Here is a 17,502-nt window from a genome sequence, read left to right as displayed (position 1 = left end):
ACTTGGATTATTTTCAAGACTTCCCTGTAATCACCTTGTTGACTCACTCCGCAAGTGTTTGAGCTTTGGCAACTGGTGATGTGTGTGTTTGCATGCTTTCAAGTGTGTTAGTGAAAGAGAAACAGAGTGTCTGATATAGTCAAGGTTTGTATGGGTGCACATTTGTCTGTGTGTGCTTGTGTATATCAACCTTATGTAAGCGTATCTGCAAAGACGAGTGCGCATGCATGTATGTTTTGTGGTGTAGAAGCACACAGTAAAGTGGTAGACATGGTCTCCATCATCTGACAGCCCTCTGTCCTGAGATGAGAAGTCTGTTTTGTTCCTCATCCCTCACATAAACACATAATATCCCACTGCTCGATAACTTACACTCCCCTAGCAGGAGGTGTGACTACTCACGTCTCCTCGCACATTCCTAGCTTTCCCGACAATATCCTTTCACCTCATTCTCCTGAACCCCCTGCACAACCCCACATCTCTGCCTCCAGCATTTAAAGACCCCTCTCCTCCTGCTGAAGCATGTTTATACAGGAGTGAGTGTGTGTTTTTTTCCCCTCTCTGTCTCGTTCGAGTGCTGTTCAATAGACAGATGGTTGCACTTCCTTTTAAGGATTGATCGCAATAGCCTATCACTTACATGTGTATAGCATCTGTGTAGGATTGTATTGAAGTGCAGGCCTGAGGAGCGAGGCAAAGGGCCAGGCCTGGAATTAGCCTCACACGAAACTACATTGTTTCTCAAGGTGTGGTATTTCATAGTTTGGGTTGTGGGAATTGTTAGGAACGAGCTGTCACTGTGGCGAATTTAATGCACAAGCATTTTTTTCTCCCATGTTCCGCGCCGACATCCACCACAAGAATCAGCCTCATTTCAATGACAGTAACTTATCTCTTGTTTTAAAGCACACACAAGGAATGCATTGGACCTCATCCAGGTTTAGATTTACTGTGAGAACAAAAGAAAGGTGAACTTTCAACGGTCTCCGTGCAGTCACCCTCAAGTGGCTGCAGCCTTTTGGTTTGACATATTCCTGAGCCATTCTGCCGCTCTATTCTTCTTCCCGTCTCTTGCTTTCACACACACACACACACACACACACACACACACACACACACACACACACACACTACACAGGCATGTCTAAGTGTCTAAGAGTGCCGTGTCGAAAGATTCCAGCAGCTTGTTACTGAGGCTGTCAAAAAGCAAGGAGACCTACCACAGGTGAGGATGTGTGTGGAATCCCTTGAGCCTCTAGCACTGGTCAGGAGCATAAAAACATCCTACTGCTCCTTGCATGTATGTGTGTAGATTTTTCTCCTCACAACTTCTATAATGCAACAGCTGAAGCCTGTAGCGTATGTGATGTAATGTAATGTATACGAATTACGTATACAACTGTATGGGATGAGCTTAATTATTACGGTACTGTACTGTACTACTGTACTATACTATACTGTAGGGCTGGGCGATAAATTGATTTGATTGATTAACTGGTCATTCTGATCATGGTAAAAAGAAACCAATGTTGACTTACGGAAATAAATGGGAAACAAACAAACAAAGTAGTCTCCTATATCAAAGTCTGACATTTTCTTGACCCATCCAACCACACCTTCCTCCTTTGTTCCAGATGGACAGGGTTACAGTTAGGGTTAGGGTTATGGTCACTAATCCTACGGCTGCTAGAGAGCTTTCACTTCACAGAGCTTTTTACTTTCACCACAATCATGGTTTGTTAAATATTGAAAAACCCAAAACGGACCTGAAGCAAGACCCCTAGTGCTGGTCAAGCACTTTGTACAACCATCCATTCACCTCAACCTCCTCTCTGTGCCTTTGCTGCCTTGTAAGAACGTTTAACAATGTCCTGTATTGGAACTAAATGTCCCATGTAAATCATGATTGCAAATTAATTGAACATGTGATATAACATATGAACATGGGGTTGCAAAATACACTACCACATGTTCAGATTTAGAGGAATGAAATGTAACTGGTCTGAAAAAAACCGTGGGTATGAGATATCCTACAGTATTTTGCACATGGTAAATAGTTGTACTGTCCCTCTACCTGCTCTTATTACAACAGAGATCTTTCCAAGTATTGTGTTTTGGCCAGATCTCATGCACATCCATCCTTGGCACCCTGCATAACCTCTCACACTTATTATTTCACTTCCGTGCATTGTTATTTTATCAGACTGAGCTCCCGTCAAACTGCCGTCTGTTTATGGCTGCTGGTGCCAGTGTAAGCAGGACACAGACACTCTGCTGCAGCAATCTGGATTGCAGCAAAAAGACACCTCAATAAAAGGAGATCTCCTGGCTGCCCACGGTCATAAAGGAGAATAAACAAGGTTAGGGCAGAATAATTATGCCGAGCTGCTTCCTGGTATTAAAGGACTGACAGGACTTCTTGCATTGTACAGATACAAGTCGTGTTTTTCTGGCTCTACAGGCAGAAGGGTTCACACTGGTCACGTTTACATTTTCCACTGAAAGGTTAAAACTTTATAATATTTATAATCATAGAGTTATTAAATGACAACATGTATAGCTTTTTGCTGGAAGGTTCCTTCTCTCCTTTACAGTAGATACATGTGAACACATCTATCTTAAATATCCACAAGTGTGAAAATGTAAAGAATAATTACGTCAATTATCAATCAGTCAATTATCTTCTTTCTCCGGGCTGGCTTGGAAACTAAAGTGTGAACATATATAACAAATACATAACTAGACTCAGCAGTGTCCAACTAGGGCTTCTGGCCTCTGATATGCTTTTTTGTTATAGTTTTTTTACTAGGGATGGCCATGTTTGTCTGTCAGTCCACCACTTTTAAAATATCTAAATAAAAACTACCTTAACCAGCAGTTATTATCAAGCTGGTGCGCTGCAGAGGAAATCATTATTTCATGATCACTACATTGTCTGAACAAATGAACACAAATACAGGTTAATGACATTATGCTGTGCTGTGAGATTGGCTGTATTGACATTTAGAATGAGTGATCACAGAGAAAGTTAGAGGCCCCCCTCATTGGAGAACTGTGATTGTCTCTGAATTGCTGAAGCATAAGACATTGGAAATTGGTTTATCCGTGAGCTCACATCAGCAGCAATAACAAACACAGTGAAAGTACCACAGGCAGTGGTGGCCTAAAGGTTAAAGAAGCGAGCTTGGGACCGGGAGGTCACCTGTTCCGACAGGATAAAATCTGGGTAGGGAAAGTGAAAAGAGCAGCGCTTGTTCCTCCCTCATTACCACCACTGAGGTGCCCTTGAGCAAGGCCCTTAACCCCAACCGCTTCAGTGGAGCTGCTCAGTGGCCAGCAGATCAGACTGTTGTTGTACTGGGCAGCTTCCAGGTATGAATGTGTAAATGTGTGAATGTGACAGGTTGTCGTTGCAAATGAGAATTTGTTCTCAATTGACTTACCTGGGTAAATAAAGGTTAAATAAAAAAGATTAGTTGTCATTCATTACTGAGTGCTGAGAGACAAGAGTTGAAAAAACAGCGTGATTGCTGGTGCAAAGTCACTTGCTGACAGCAGGTAACTTTTTTATTCACCTTATCTCCTCAACGAATCATCTAATGTTTTCTATAACTTTGCAGAGAATGTTTAATAATGGCTAAATGGTTGGCTGCTTTTGAGAAGGACATTTTCACTTACATTTTCAATTGGTCTCTCACCATGCCAATAGTACCTGCTTGTTTTAAATCAGCCATGATCATCCCAGTGCCTAAGAAAAATAACATCACCTGCCACAATGACTACAGGCCTGTCACAATCACATCTGTTGTCATGAAGGTGCTCGAGTGCCTAGTCTGTAGGAACAGTGCAAATAGGGGTGTGGATAATGCATTGTCACTATGCACACATTTCATTCTCCCACACCTTGAGGCCAAGTCCACATATGCACGTGTTCTGTTCCTTGATTTTAGCTCAGCTTTTAACACCATTATCCATGTCAGACTGTATAACTCTCTCTTAGCCATAGGTGTTTTTGCTGTACTGTGTCAATGGATCTTGAACTTCTTGTCCTGTAGGAAACTATACGTCAAAATTCATAATCATGTGTCATCAACCAGGGTTCAAATATTCTCTTTATTCCAACAACTGTATATCCCACTCAACATCAGTTAAACTGTTAATATTTGCAGATGATACCACTGTAGAAGGTCTTATCTCTGATGGTGATGAATCTGTTTACCGGGGTGAAGTAGTACAGCTGGTGAGGTGGTGTGAGGGCAATAACCTAATCCTCAATACATCTAAAACCAAAGAGCTGATAGTTGACTTTAGAAGGCAGTCCAGCGCCTTCCCCTCTCCATCAGTGGTCAGGTTGTTGAGAGGGTCCACTCCTTCCGCTTCTTAGGCACCACCATACACCAGTCTCTCTTATGGGACCTGAACATCAGTCTCATTGTAAGCAAAGCCCATCAGAGGCTCTACTTCCTCCATCAGCTGAGGAAATTTAGGGTTAGCCAGAAAAGCATGACTCATTTCTACCGAGCCGTTTTGGAAAGCACGCTGACCTTCTCTATCCTGTCGTGGTACGGTAACGCGACCAGCCAGGATAAGCAACAGCTAGAGAAAGTAGTGTAATGTGTCAAGACAAACATTTTTGCTCCCTTATTTTTCCAGTATTATTGGACATATGATGCATGTAATCAAGGAGACAGGGTGATGCTTCAGAGGCTTTTGTCATCTAACTGAGGTTTAAGATTTTTGTTTCCTCAACAGCCTGTCAAAAGAAAAAAACAAAGACAGAGATGCCCATCCATAGTTTTTCTTTCCCTTAGGTAGATTGTGATTAATATGATTGTGACACTTTATTTAGATAGTCCATTCACTATATTAACTTACTTTCAAGTAATGGTAACACTTTCTATGAAGCCTGTGTCTAATGCGTTATAATCTACTTACCATAATAATTTATGAATAAAAAGCCATGTGGTATCAGGTGATGAAGTGAAAAAAAGTCTTTGGATATTCAATATGTTGCTCCTCTACTTCCTGAGCAGCTGGAGGCTGTATGATGTATGAAAAAAAGCTTCAAACATGGAGCTTGCACATAGGTTAAGAACTTTAATAAGCTTCTAGAAGTGTTCATTTGTAAGTATGCTGAATAGAACATATCAATTCAGAAGTGAACAAATCCCAAAGATATGTGGTTGCAAAAAGTCAGAGCCTTTTTTTGGGCATATAACACGTGCTGTATGCTATCCAGGAGTATCACTGAGGAAACATCTATTAATCTATAGCTACTGACTCCCACCACCAGCTATCTTTCTATTACATAGAATTCCAATCTTGGTCAATGTAATTAATGGCAAGTGTTATTATTATTTATTTATTTTATTTTTTTACAAAAATAATTATTCCATGATTACCATTTGTATGTCTGTGTGTTTGGATTAAATATATTAGTTTTGTCCCTCCCAAGTTGTCAGCTGTTGTGGCATTGCCTCCTTTTACTAATTTAAGGATGGGCAATATTAAAATATTAAATAGATTATAGATTCTAGACCCTTTAATCCATGGGGCAGACCAAACAGTGTTTGTATTATTCTAGAGATGACAGTATCTTCCATTAAAGTGGCTATATGTAACTTTCAGTTTGTGCTGATTCTAGCATCCTCTTTGGCCAAAAGTGGTAGTGTTTTTACCACACCTGTTGTCGTAAAGGTCTGTTTTTTACGGTGCTGTATTACTGAGTTAGCATTACTAGGAGTTCATGTAGTTGCGATGAATATTCGGCTTAGACAGAAAATCGTTCATTTACAATAAGATAATGCGTTACAGATGCATCGTTGCATTTCAAGTGTTGCATATGATAACTTAACACAAGTACAGGGGGACAAGGGAAAAGAAAATAGGCCAACACAAACACGGACTGAATAGAAATAAAAAGCAGGTGCTAGATGGAAGGGGGACATACAACCACATCGCGCTTTGTAAAGTTATTTTATGAATGACATAGATATATTACATACCTGAGGGCCAATTCAGGGTTGGTTTTGAATCATTTACAATACCGTAACTGTCTCCGTCAGCTGAAAGCCCGACCGAGATTGACTCGGGTTTTCATCTGTCACTTTCCCTTTTAGCTTTTAGTTGTTCTTCATTTGATTTCCTTTTTTGTCTGTGATGCCCCTGCCCCAGTATCATCCATAACTACAACAGATAATTTCTAAAATAAAATAAAATAAAATTAGGCCTGTATAAAGAAATCTCCTGCTACCTTTTACCTGGCTCGATACATTAACACAGGCTTTTCCGGTGTTACAAAGAAGTCAGAATGTGTTACTGTAGAGCTGTTCTACCTGCCGTAAATCATTTTTTTGACTTTGCGGGAAAAATCTGACACTGGCAAAGGCGTTAATAAAAACTATATGAAAATAGCATTCTTTTCACGCATGTTTTCTGTTACAGGTCATTTATGATCATCAGATGAAAAATTACACCGTTTCAGAAACATTTAAAGTTACATACTTTACTTAAAGTCTGTTTTCAGCAAATGCCACTGCAGTTGTAGCTTAGCCTTCTGTTGTTGTGGTATTTGTACTGTAAGATAAAACTTCTGGGTTTGGGTATCTTCGAGTGTTATCCTTTCACAGGCAACAACACATCATGCAGCTTAGAGGGACAGCAGAGGCTTTACTGAGTGGAGCTAGTGGATTGTTTTCTTAGTGAAAACAAATTGAAGGCATTGTTGCCATTGTTGTTATTGTTGTTTCGTACACGGTCAGTGATCACTGTTTGTAGACCTTACTCTCTCGTACACTTGCTGTTTGTCCTTCGCCACAAGGCAGCAATATGCATACTACTGTATATGACAATGCAGCACTGCCCAGCCAATTATGATAATCAAAGCCCTTGCTTGCATCTGCTGGGTCGACTTAATATGTATGCATTCAGTCTGTAGTTGCACTCTTGGAATTACCTAATGCCTGACAACTCTAGTTTTGTCGGTCCAATCTTGCTTTCCAATTTTTAGAAGTGTCCTTCAGTTTAGTTAAGTCTAGTTCTGCCTTGTTTAGCAGTAGCCTTTTTTGTGTTTAAGTTGTTGTCACCTGAGTTGTTTTCTGCTGCTAACTGCTAAAACCCCTGCCTGCCTCCAGATGTCTCTTTGTATTTGGCTCCAGCACAAAAGTGCACATTACATAAGGTGCTACATGGGCCAATTGTAAAGTTTTAGACAAGGCATCATGAAAAAAATAATGACAATATTCTTTATTTTCTTTCAAAACATAGAAACCTCCCTGAGCTGTTACACCTATGTAAATAATGGTAGAAATAAAATGTGTAGAGCAGGATCTCTTTAACTGAAGGTATGTTGTGGCACTCAATGGGTTGCTTCAAATTATAGCAGCTTTAACCTTTATTAAAAAAGCACTTGTCAACATGACTCATCCTTGCTGGACATCATCTGCCCGTATCACTGCTCTGTTAGATTAGTTGCTGGAAATAGAAATCTGAAATGGCTGTGTTATTAGTCACCCAATCATTTAGATGGATCCTTGGACCCACCTTCGATTGCACTGTCCAACCCTGCTGGGACAAATGCCTCAAAATGTCAAGGTACACGTTGTGTTGCAACACAGTAAATGAGTATCGATCTCTCTGTGTACCTGAAACTATCACACATACATGCCTGCAAGTCAAACTGAAGATATAGAGCTTAACGTGGCCTGAGAGAGAGAGAGAGAGAGAGAGAGAGAGAGAGAGAGAGAGAGAGAGAGAGAGAGAGAGAGAGAGACACTATAATGGCTTCACTGTAATAGCAGCTGGTTTTCAAAGTCTTGCTAGCCCACACATGTTGTCATCTGCCACATACAGTTTTCATCTTAAAAGGTTTGATCAGTTCAATTTTAGGAGAAAACAAACAAAACCACTCTCCCTTGGTAGAGTGTAGCCAGTTTCTACCCCCAGGGGATTACTGTACAGATGTAAATTTATGGAAGTTAACCATTGCAATCAGCAAGGCTTATGTTCAATTAATAAACATTTTTGCTGTTGTATAAGGCAATGCTATGCATGAAAATGGAGCGTGAATAAACAGCATATATATACAACATATATATATATATATATATATATATATACCAGAATAGACAAATACATCGTATATACTGTATATTTCACAGCATACCTAACTCATTTTGTCCAATTACTATAACTGACATTATTTTGTCAGTGTGTTGTCAGTGTTCTGTACACATAAAGCCTCGCATCTGAGGGTATATTGAAACCACCGAATCCAACTACACTGAATTATAATGTGATTCTCATAGAGGTACAAGCATGTTTTTCCATAGGATCCAGTCTTTCCTCCCTTGTTCTGCAAGCCTCTTATGCCTCTATTCCCCAGACATACCACTAAGCATTTCACTGTGCTGTTATTTGTCTAAATCTCCTTTTTTTTTTTTTTAAATGTCGTTATTTGGTTTTCTAATTTCATTTTTCCGTCCTGTGCGTGTTTACGCCAATTCAAGGAAGGTTGAATTCATCTACATCTGGTTTTGTTTTTCCCATACGTTGATCCCATTCTAGGTTTAAGGTTTTTTTCATATACAAACCCCTATATGAAGTTGGGACGTTGTGTAAAACTTAAATAAAAACAGAATGCAATGATTTGCAAATCCTTTTCAACCTATATTCAATTGATTACACTACAAAGACAAGATAGTAAATGTTCAAACTGATCAACTTTGTTTTTTTTTTTTCGTATTGCAAATATTCACTCATTTTGAATTGGATGCCTGAAAATAAGCTGGGAAAAAAGCTGGGACAAGGGCACTCAATAAGCGTTTGAGAACTGAGGACACTAATTGTTGAAGCTTTGTAGGTGGAATTTTTTCCCATTCTTGTTTGATGTACGACTTCAGTTGCTCAACAGTCCAGTGTCTCCGTTGTTGTATTTTGCGCTTCATAATGTGCCACACATTTTTAATGGGGGACAGGTCTGGACTGCAGGCAGTACCCACACTATTTTTCTACGGGAAAAAAACGTGCAGAATGTGGCATAGCATTGTCTTGCTGAAATTGCCTAAATAGATGGATAGATAGATAGATAGATAGATAGATAGATAGATAGATAGATAGATAGATAGATAGATAGATAGATAGATAGATAGATAGCAGTATACAAAACGAAAAAAACACTGCACAAAGAATAGTGCAGGGAATCAATCAAATATCAAAATATAAACAGTATAGTAGTGAAATGTGGGAAATGTGAGAGTATACTCTCAGTGTATATGCTTAAATGCAGTTATGGTTGTCCACAGACTGGATAGCAGGGAGCCTTCTGATAATAGAAGTATTGTGAGCTCAATGTCACAAACGGCTGTAAGTCGCTGTTGGCTACTGGGGTTATTTAACAGTTCTGTGGGAGGTCTGAGATTCTGTCAAGGCAAACGTGCAGCACTCAGCTCTAAATACCTTTGCCTGTGGTTTGAAATATCGTGTGTGCTATTGTGGTTTTATGGAACTGCTATGGTCTGGCTTACATGTATTGTCAGCACATGTATTTGTCAGTATATTTGTGTGAATGGGTTTGGCGGGGGAGGGGGGGGGTTCTTATCCCCTATGACAGGTCATTGTTTGTTACCGCCACACAGTCTGGCTCAGGTTAGTGTTAGGTGTAAAATAAAATGAAGAACACAAGAAGAAAGCACAGGGTTGTTTGCTGCACTTTGTACAATAAGTCACAGAATTAATGTATTTACTGTACAGTTGTCAAATCACCAAAAGCAGGATTTTTCTGTCATTTACTATATGTCATCATTTATATGCTAAACAGTTCCCTAACAGAGATACATATTTTTTAGAAAGTTAATCATGATTTTAACCCTAAAGAGTTCTTAAGAAAATAAGTGCAGCCTACATTTCTTTATTTGTGGTAAGTGAATTAAGCTATACCCATGTCTGCATAACTTAAATAATATTCATACTATACCGCAGCAAAAGCATATAGATTTGTCTTATATGTTTTATACAACTCTGCTTTCTACATGTGTGATGTAACTGTGGAGACACTTTAAAACATTCACTTATAGCAGAAATTTGTTTTTTGACAGAAAGAAAGTTCCACACTTCACTGTATTTGTTGTCAAGCATCTCTTTTTGTTTTCAACACAAACACACATATACATGCACAAATTTCAATGCAAAACACACTGGTAATTATTACTGATTGCAGAGCAAAACTTGAAATTGGTAGGACATGCTGCTTTACAAAATGTCATGTCATGTTAAATGTCATGTTATCCCCCGATCCCCAATCAAACGACAAACAGCACTTCATACTCTCCAGGATATCGCAGTGCTGTTTCATCCCCTGCCTACATTATGTTGTAGCCTAGCTGTAACCAGCAATGTCATCTGTAACTTCTCTCAATCTTTGACTTGGTGTATGAACAAGTACCTGCTGTTTTCTGGCTGATGCCTGTCATGTTCTTATTTTAGAAAAATCAATCAGAGTTTGAGCGGTATAAGTACAAAACACATCACTAGAAAGAGTTTCACTCTGGGTGTGTTTGACTGATGGACTGAGACCAGACATGACACCAGACACCAGACTAAATTCTAAATAAAGATCACCAGTGTGCAACCTCCCTTCCTGATTTGACAGAAGAAAAGGACTTCTGTCCAAGGCCTAATGTAATGCAAGGTGCAATCCCAACACAGCCATCTTTACAGTATAGGCAACCATCTGGGTTTTCATAAGAAACAGGTGTTGATTACAGCCATTCTCTCTCACTCAAAGTGCTGGCTGTCTAGCCTTGTTGATTCAGATGTCAAGTTGTAATTTGATATATGGCTTGCAATGCATTTACTGTTCATACAGATCGTCTACAAATTACGTTATGAGCGATTGTTTAACAGGGTGGACACATCCACCCCAAACATCTTTGCCTTTAAACACATCCAGCTTGGTAGAGTAGGTTTCTAGCCTCACCTACTGGATATGAAATGGAATGTCAACTGCTTATTTATCCTTTCTCCATTTCATTCACTCTATCCTTTCCTCCCCTTTCTACTTCTCCCTTTGTGCCAAGACCCTCTTCCCTTCCTCTCTCTGTCCCTTCCTTCTTCCCTTTTTTGTCTTTCTGTCTCTTTCTGTAGAATATGCCAGGACATAACAATGAGCTCCAACATCACAGACCCTGGTCTCTTCCTGACTGCAAACACCTCACTACCAGCAGCTGGAGCCTATCCACAATCCAATGCTCTCAACCAAGGAGGTAGTGGATTAGCCCCCTGGTTGGTTTTTCATGTGAATACCCCGGTTGATAATTCCTCCTCCATCAGCAATCTCTTAAACTACACCTCAGAATCCCAAAATGAAACTGTAACTGTGGACCATGATCCCTTGGGTGGCCATCCTTTATGGCAGGTTGTCCTCATTGTCTTGCTGACAGGCATGCTGTCATTGGTCACCGTCATTGGCAACATCCTGGTGGTAGTATCCTTTAAGGTTAACCGCCAGCTAAAGACAGTCAATAACTATTTCCTGCTGAGCTTGGCTGTGGCTGACCTCATCATAGGGGTCATCTCCATGAACCTCTACACCGCTTATCTTGTGATGGGCTACTGGGCCATGGGCAACTGGGCCTGTGACATGTGGCTGGCTATAGACTATGTGGCCAGCAATGCATCAGTTATGAACCTACTGGTCATAAGCTTTGACCGCTACTTTTCAATCACCAGGCCTTTGACCTACAGGGCCAAACGGACCACAAAGCGAGCTGGGATCATGATTGGCCTAGCCTGGTTTGTTTCTATTGTTCTGTGGGCTCCAGCTATCCTACTATGGCAGTTTTTTGAGGGTCAAAGGACAGTACCCTCAGATGAATGCTACATTCAGTTCCTCACAGAGCCTACTATAACCTTCTGCACAGCTATAGCAGCTTTCTACCTGCCTGTGACGATAATGAGTGTTCTCTACTGGCGCATTTACCAGGAGACCCAGAATCGCTCAAAGGAGTTAGTTGGGTTGCAAGGTTCAGGGAGTCGTGGTGGGATAGGAGGAAGAGGTGGGAATGGTGGGGGCGAGAGAGCCCGTTTTGTCCATCAGACAGGAAGTTCTAGAAGTTGCAGCAGCTATGAGCTGACCAGGTTGTCCCGGAGAAAAAGCACATGTCGGGAGCTGGTTGGCCGCTTCCGCTGCTGGCCTGGGGTTCGTTCTTGGAGGCCTGGTAGTATCCGGCACGGGGAGGGTGATCCAGACCAGAGCAGCAGTGACAGCTGGAACAACAATGATGCTGCAGTCTCGTTGGACCATTCTGGGTCTTCAGAGGAAGAGGATTGTGGGGGGAAAGAGATGATTTCCCAGAGTCATGCTATTTTCTCCATTGTTCTCAGCTTGCCTGGTATAAAAGCTGCTGTCAACTCCCAACTCACCTCATGTGAGGATCTGGATGCAGCGTCAGAGGAGGATCCCCTCAGGGGAGCAGAGTTTAACCAAGACAGCCTGTCAACAGTCACCACCAACACCACTGCCGCCACTACTCCCGATAGAGGAAACAGTTCAGAAAATAGGTACCACCAACGCTTCTGCTCACGAAAGATTCAATCATTGCCTACCCTAGAGGGTACCTCTAACCAAGTCTCAGATGGTTCCCTAACAACTACCACCACTGCCACTGACAGTTCTACCACCAGCACCACCACCAAATCCCCCTCTGTCCCAATGTCCTTCAAAGACGCAGCTCTGGCGAAACGTTTTGCAACCCAAGCTCGGACTCAGATCACCAAGAGGAAGCGCATGTCCTTAGTAAAGGAGAAGAAGGCAGCTCAAACTCTCAGTGCCATTCTCTTTGCATTCATCATCACATGGACACCTTACAACATCATGGTGCTGATCAATGCCTTCTGTAAAGTTTGCATCCCGGAGACCCTGTGGGCAGTAGGGTACTGGCTGTGTTACGTCAACAGCACAGTCAACCCCATGTGCTACGCCCTTTGCAACAAGACTTTCCGTACAACCTTTAAAATGATACTTATGTGCCGCTGGGACCAGAAAAAAAGGAGGAAGCAGCAGTTTCAGCAGAGGCAATCAGTGGTATTCCACAGGAGAATTCCCAGGGAGTCCACGTAAAGGAAGTTTGGATGGTTGATAACATGGAATCGAAAGATTTAATATAGGACAAGGAAAAGACAGAAGCATCCATGTAGTTGTTTCTGTGGTGTTTATTTGCTTAGAGATCCTTAATGTTTTTCTCTGCTGGTATATGTCAAGCACAGCATCCCTATGTGGTGGTCTTTAGATATGTGTTTGTGTCGGTGCATCCATTTAGAAAAGCTACAGCTGTGTAAAGGGCTGTGTAAGGTGAGGTTCAGAGATGAAAACTTTCCCTCTGTCCTGAAATAACTTTATCATGTCACTCTCGTGCAGCTTAAAGAAAATGAACTGAGTGGAAAACAATAGAAAAGGGCTTTAAAATGCATTGCAGGATAATTTTTGAAGTGCAATTGTCACAGGGGGAAAGGATGTCTTTGTCATAGGGTTGGGGATTCACATTTCTTATTATTTGTCATTGTGGGTAACTAGATCTGTTAAATGCAGAGTGCTTTTGCATTTCAAACAAAACTATGTATTTGTAAAACGTTGAAAGCTAAGACAAAAACTATTTTGTGTTCACAGGCTTCTTCATTATACTGATTTGACCTGCCATCGTCTTGATTGGCATGTGTATTTATCAGAACTTCTGTATATTGCCTTTCTACATGGATATAGCTTTCCTATGTCTGATGGAATATAAAAGTTCTTGAATTGTGTCCTTACTTTCAGTCAACAGAGATCTGTTATTTTTGTGATATTAATTTTTGGTTTTCTAGATATTCCTGAGATTTTGAGCCAGTCTGAAAATGATTATTCTGATGAATTGAGTTGTGAATATTTTGTGTGGCACCACAGTCAGTGAACTGCTGTTGTGTTCAATGTGATTGTTGTGGTTTTTATGGTGGAGACAATAAGTACATTGGTTGTGTTTTATGTACTTGCAGTTCTCTGTCAAGAGTAATGATTATACATTAATGATATTCTGTTTGTGTACATTTGGATATTTCTGACTTGATACTCAATTGATTGCACACACAAAGATGTTCATTTATAAAGATGTGTGTTTTGATTTTACACTATCTATTAGATTTCTACAAAATGATACATCTAAGGAACTCTTTGAAAAAGGCCACCCATCTTATAGTAGAGCAATGGCTGCCTCTAGTGGCTTGAGAAAGACCTGTTGTCTAGGCTGTATTTCTGTCAACTTCTACAGTCCATTATCAATCCCATTCTGCCAATATGTGTGCACATATTTGGGCAACAATTATTCATACTTTAAGCCTGTTTGGTTTTAGGAATTGGCTTATAGTTATTACATGTCTTTTAGATTTCTAGAAATATATACTGTATATGCATTTAAAAAATGGCCACAATCATTGAAGTTACGATATTTAACTTTCTGTCATAGCCTAATTTTTTTTAATATATGATTTATTGGTGAAGTGTTTCTTTATTTAAGACTTACAGCAATTGATTTGTAAATAAAATTGATAGCTGTCTTGGTCATCAGGTATTTCTATACAGAAAGTGGCAGAACGGCACATCATCAACAAGAAGCCAACTAAGGCAAGAGTTTATTTTAAACTTTATTTCTATTGCACATTATTTTATTCTTATCCTAAATAGATGGTTTTCACATTTTGGCTCACCCAAATCTTGAATATTGTGCAAAAGGTATTAAAGGCAAATGATACACTGTTTTATGACAACTGGCATACTGAAGAATGAGTAGATTGGATTATGTGGGATGCAATGAAGTAACTTATGTGCTGTATGCAAAAGTGATGTTAAAAAATATCCCATGCTTGTCATCAGTGGGTATTTGATCTGCTTTCAACACATTGTGCTCTAATGTCATGATACATTCTTCATCAAAATATGAGATTTTTGTACTTAAATATTGGGAATGTAAACTACCAAAATGGTGAACACAAACATTTTTGTTACATTTCACGTTGGCCTATCATACTCATATTTTAAGTCAATAAACAAAAAACCTTTTTGACAGAAATTATCTGATTTTTGTTCCCCAAGACATGATTAAGAATTTTCATTTATGTTTTGATTTATTTGACCTTTAAGGTGTTTTTTTTTTTTTCCCCTCTATGACTTTAATGGTCTAATTGTAATTGAATTATCTTATATCCACTCTCTTCAGAAACCTGTAGATGTTTAACTTCAAATCAGCAACCAGCAATCAGGATCACTGACATGTCTTGTAACAGCTTATATTGGGAGGACACAGCTGCAATAAATTTCTTGATTAGCGGGATGGACTTAAAAGTGGGACCAGGGACCAAACCAAAAGTAGAAAATACCAACTTGGCCACGCATTGTCTAACTTTCTGTGAAATATGATTCTAGCATCACTGTCTAACACTACCACAACATTAGCACTGGGTGTCTAGCTTTAACCAGAAACTTAATGAACACGAGTGGTTTTTGACTGTTGCACAGTTCTGTATGTTCCCATGATGAGGACTGATGAAGTTAGGGAGGGGAGGTTCAGACAGTGCTAATGGAAAATGGCCAAGGAGACCAGACATGTGATGAGGAAAATACCAACTTCATGTGACCCATGGCTGAGGAGCAGCTCATAGGCGAAGACAAACACCCATTTGTGTTGTTTTCCTCAGTCAGTGCTGAGCCACTGAGGAAAATCCTCCAGTCAGGCAAGTACACTTTCATTATCATGTAAGTGTTTTTAAATATCTAACTAAGAGGCTTACAGTTTTTTGCACCATTTTGTATATTGTTACATTTGACTGCAACTTTTTGCTAATCTAAAAGTAATTACAAAATGTGTTATTTTTACCAAGATATCCTGAAGTTCTCAAGAAGAAACTTTTATCAGTTACTCAAGTGTTTGGACAAACTCAAACCTTAGTGGACGTGTGAGTTAGTAATTTCTGGTAAATATGTTTTTCTTTTAATTAGCCTCATTTTGAGAATTTCATTTATATATGTATTGGTTAGTGTATAACTGGTTTTACCCACTTAATTTGCATACTTATTTTAAACCACTTACTTAAGATTATTTAAGTAAGAAAGGCCATTTTTATAATTAGTGTCAAATGGGTCAGCTTAGTTTGTACCACACCCATAGGCATTACAGTCCTAAGGTATGCCTTGATGCAGGCCTGCACACATGCGCAATTAAAGGTGCAATATGTAATATATTTACTGTATTAAATCCCAAAATGACCACAATATGTCATCAGATATGAAGGTAACATGCTAAGCTGAAATACTATGTTTTCTGACAACAATGCTTTTCTAATCCTTTTTAAATTCTTGTTCAGTGACGGAATGTCTGTTTGTGTTTTGGCCTGTGTGTTGGAATCAACTGCCTATTTTATCAGCCGGGCCGGGTTGCCAGATATACCTGTAAAAACGCAAACCCAGCGCACTACAGCTGTAGTACAGCTATGGAAGCAGCAAACGTGAGCACAGACTTTTATGACTGTCTACATAGCCCGCATATGATGTTAGCTACTCCTGTGGAGTAATGGATTTGGACTGCAGTAACCATTTTAAACGCTAGCTGTCAGTATTACAAATTGGACCTTTAAGTAAATGCCAAATATTATCTCTAAGAGATGTTTGTAAATTAAATGTTTTGCTATAATAATAATAATAATAATAATAATAATAATAATAATAATGCTGAACTGTGTATTTAACTGTAGCTACAATATGAATCGCCTGGGAAGATTTTCAGTAAATGGCAGTTTAAACAATTTGTGAAACAAATTTGCCATTTTTTGAAATCACTGATTTAGCTCAATCTGATTTTACATATTTTCTACATAATAGGACTGAAACTAAAGATTATTTTTATTATGAATCAGTTTCTTGATTAATCCATTATTGTTTTAATCGATAAAATGTCAGAAAGTAGTGAAAAATGTCCATTAAAATTTCCCAGAGCCCATCAGCTGTCCAAAACCTAAAGATAGTCAATGTACTATAATGGAAGATGAAGAAAATCAGCAAGTATTCAAATTTGAGAAAGCTGAAACCACTACAGTTTTGGTGTTTTTGCTTAAAAACATCCGATTAATTTTCTGTACATCGACTTATTCATTAATCGAGTAATCATTTCAACTCTACATTTTTATAAATGCCTGCTTGTAATTAATACTGGTAATTTCACTTTGTTTCTCTCGCTGTCGCCAGTAGAATCACGTGAATCTCAATCTAGCTTTTCACAGTGCAAAAACACCCAGTGGAAGAATTTCAAGGAACAATCAAAACAAGAGAAAACTGTGTATTACTATATACAAAGACTGTATACATTGCATGTGGAACAAGAAACAGAAGATTTCTTATGTGAGCTTGAAGTCATGTTCAACTTTTACCTCATGACTCCCTGATACTCTCATCTGTTATTGTGACGCTGGGCTTAAATATAAAAT

General features: G+C 39.4%; 2 protein-coding genes across 2 annotated transcripts in view; both read left to right on the top strand.

The window, feature by feature from the left end:
- chrm3a (cholinergic receptor, muscarinic 3a) overlaps positions 1-15,032 on the top strand; it is a 76,717-nt gene extending 61,685 nt beyond the window's left edge. Inside the window, exon 3 of the mRNA XM_028603563.1 lies at positions 11,143-15,032. Within this exon, the coding sequence (XP_028459364.1) occupies positions 11,162-13,117 (1,956 nt within the window). The 5' untranslated portion in view covers positions 11,143-11,161 and the 3' untranslated portion in view covers positions 13,118-15,032. The remainder of the gene's footprint in view (positions 1-11,142) is intronic.
- A 334-nt stretch (positions 15,033-15,366) lies between these two features.
- The window catches only part of fmn2a (formin 2a), a 49,873-nt gene continuing 47,737 nt past the window's right edge, over positions 15,367-17,502 (top strand). The window contains exon 1 of the mRNA XM_028604273.1: positions 15,367-15,756. The gene's annotated coding sequence lies outside the window, so the exon portion shown is untranslated. The remainder of the gene's footprint in view (positions 15,757-17,502) is intronic.

Source organism: Perca flavescens, chromosome 17 (assembly GCF_004354835.1).
Source record: "Perca flavescens isolate YP-PL-M2 chromosome 17, PFLA_1.0, whole genome shotgun sequence".
Taxonomy (NCBI): domain Eukaryota; kingdom Metazoa; phylum Chordata; class Actinopteri; order Perciformes; family Percidae; genus Perca; species Perca flavescens.
The sequence above is the reverse complement of the archived record's forward strand: the minus strand, read 5'-3'. Positions and strand labels throughout refer to the sequence as shown.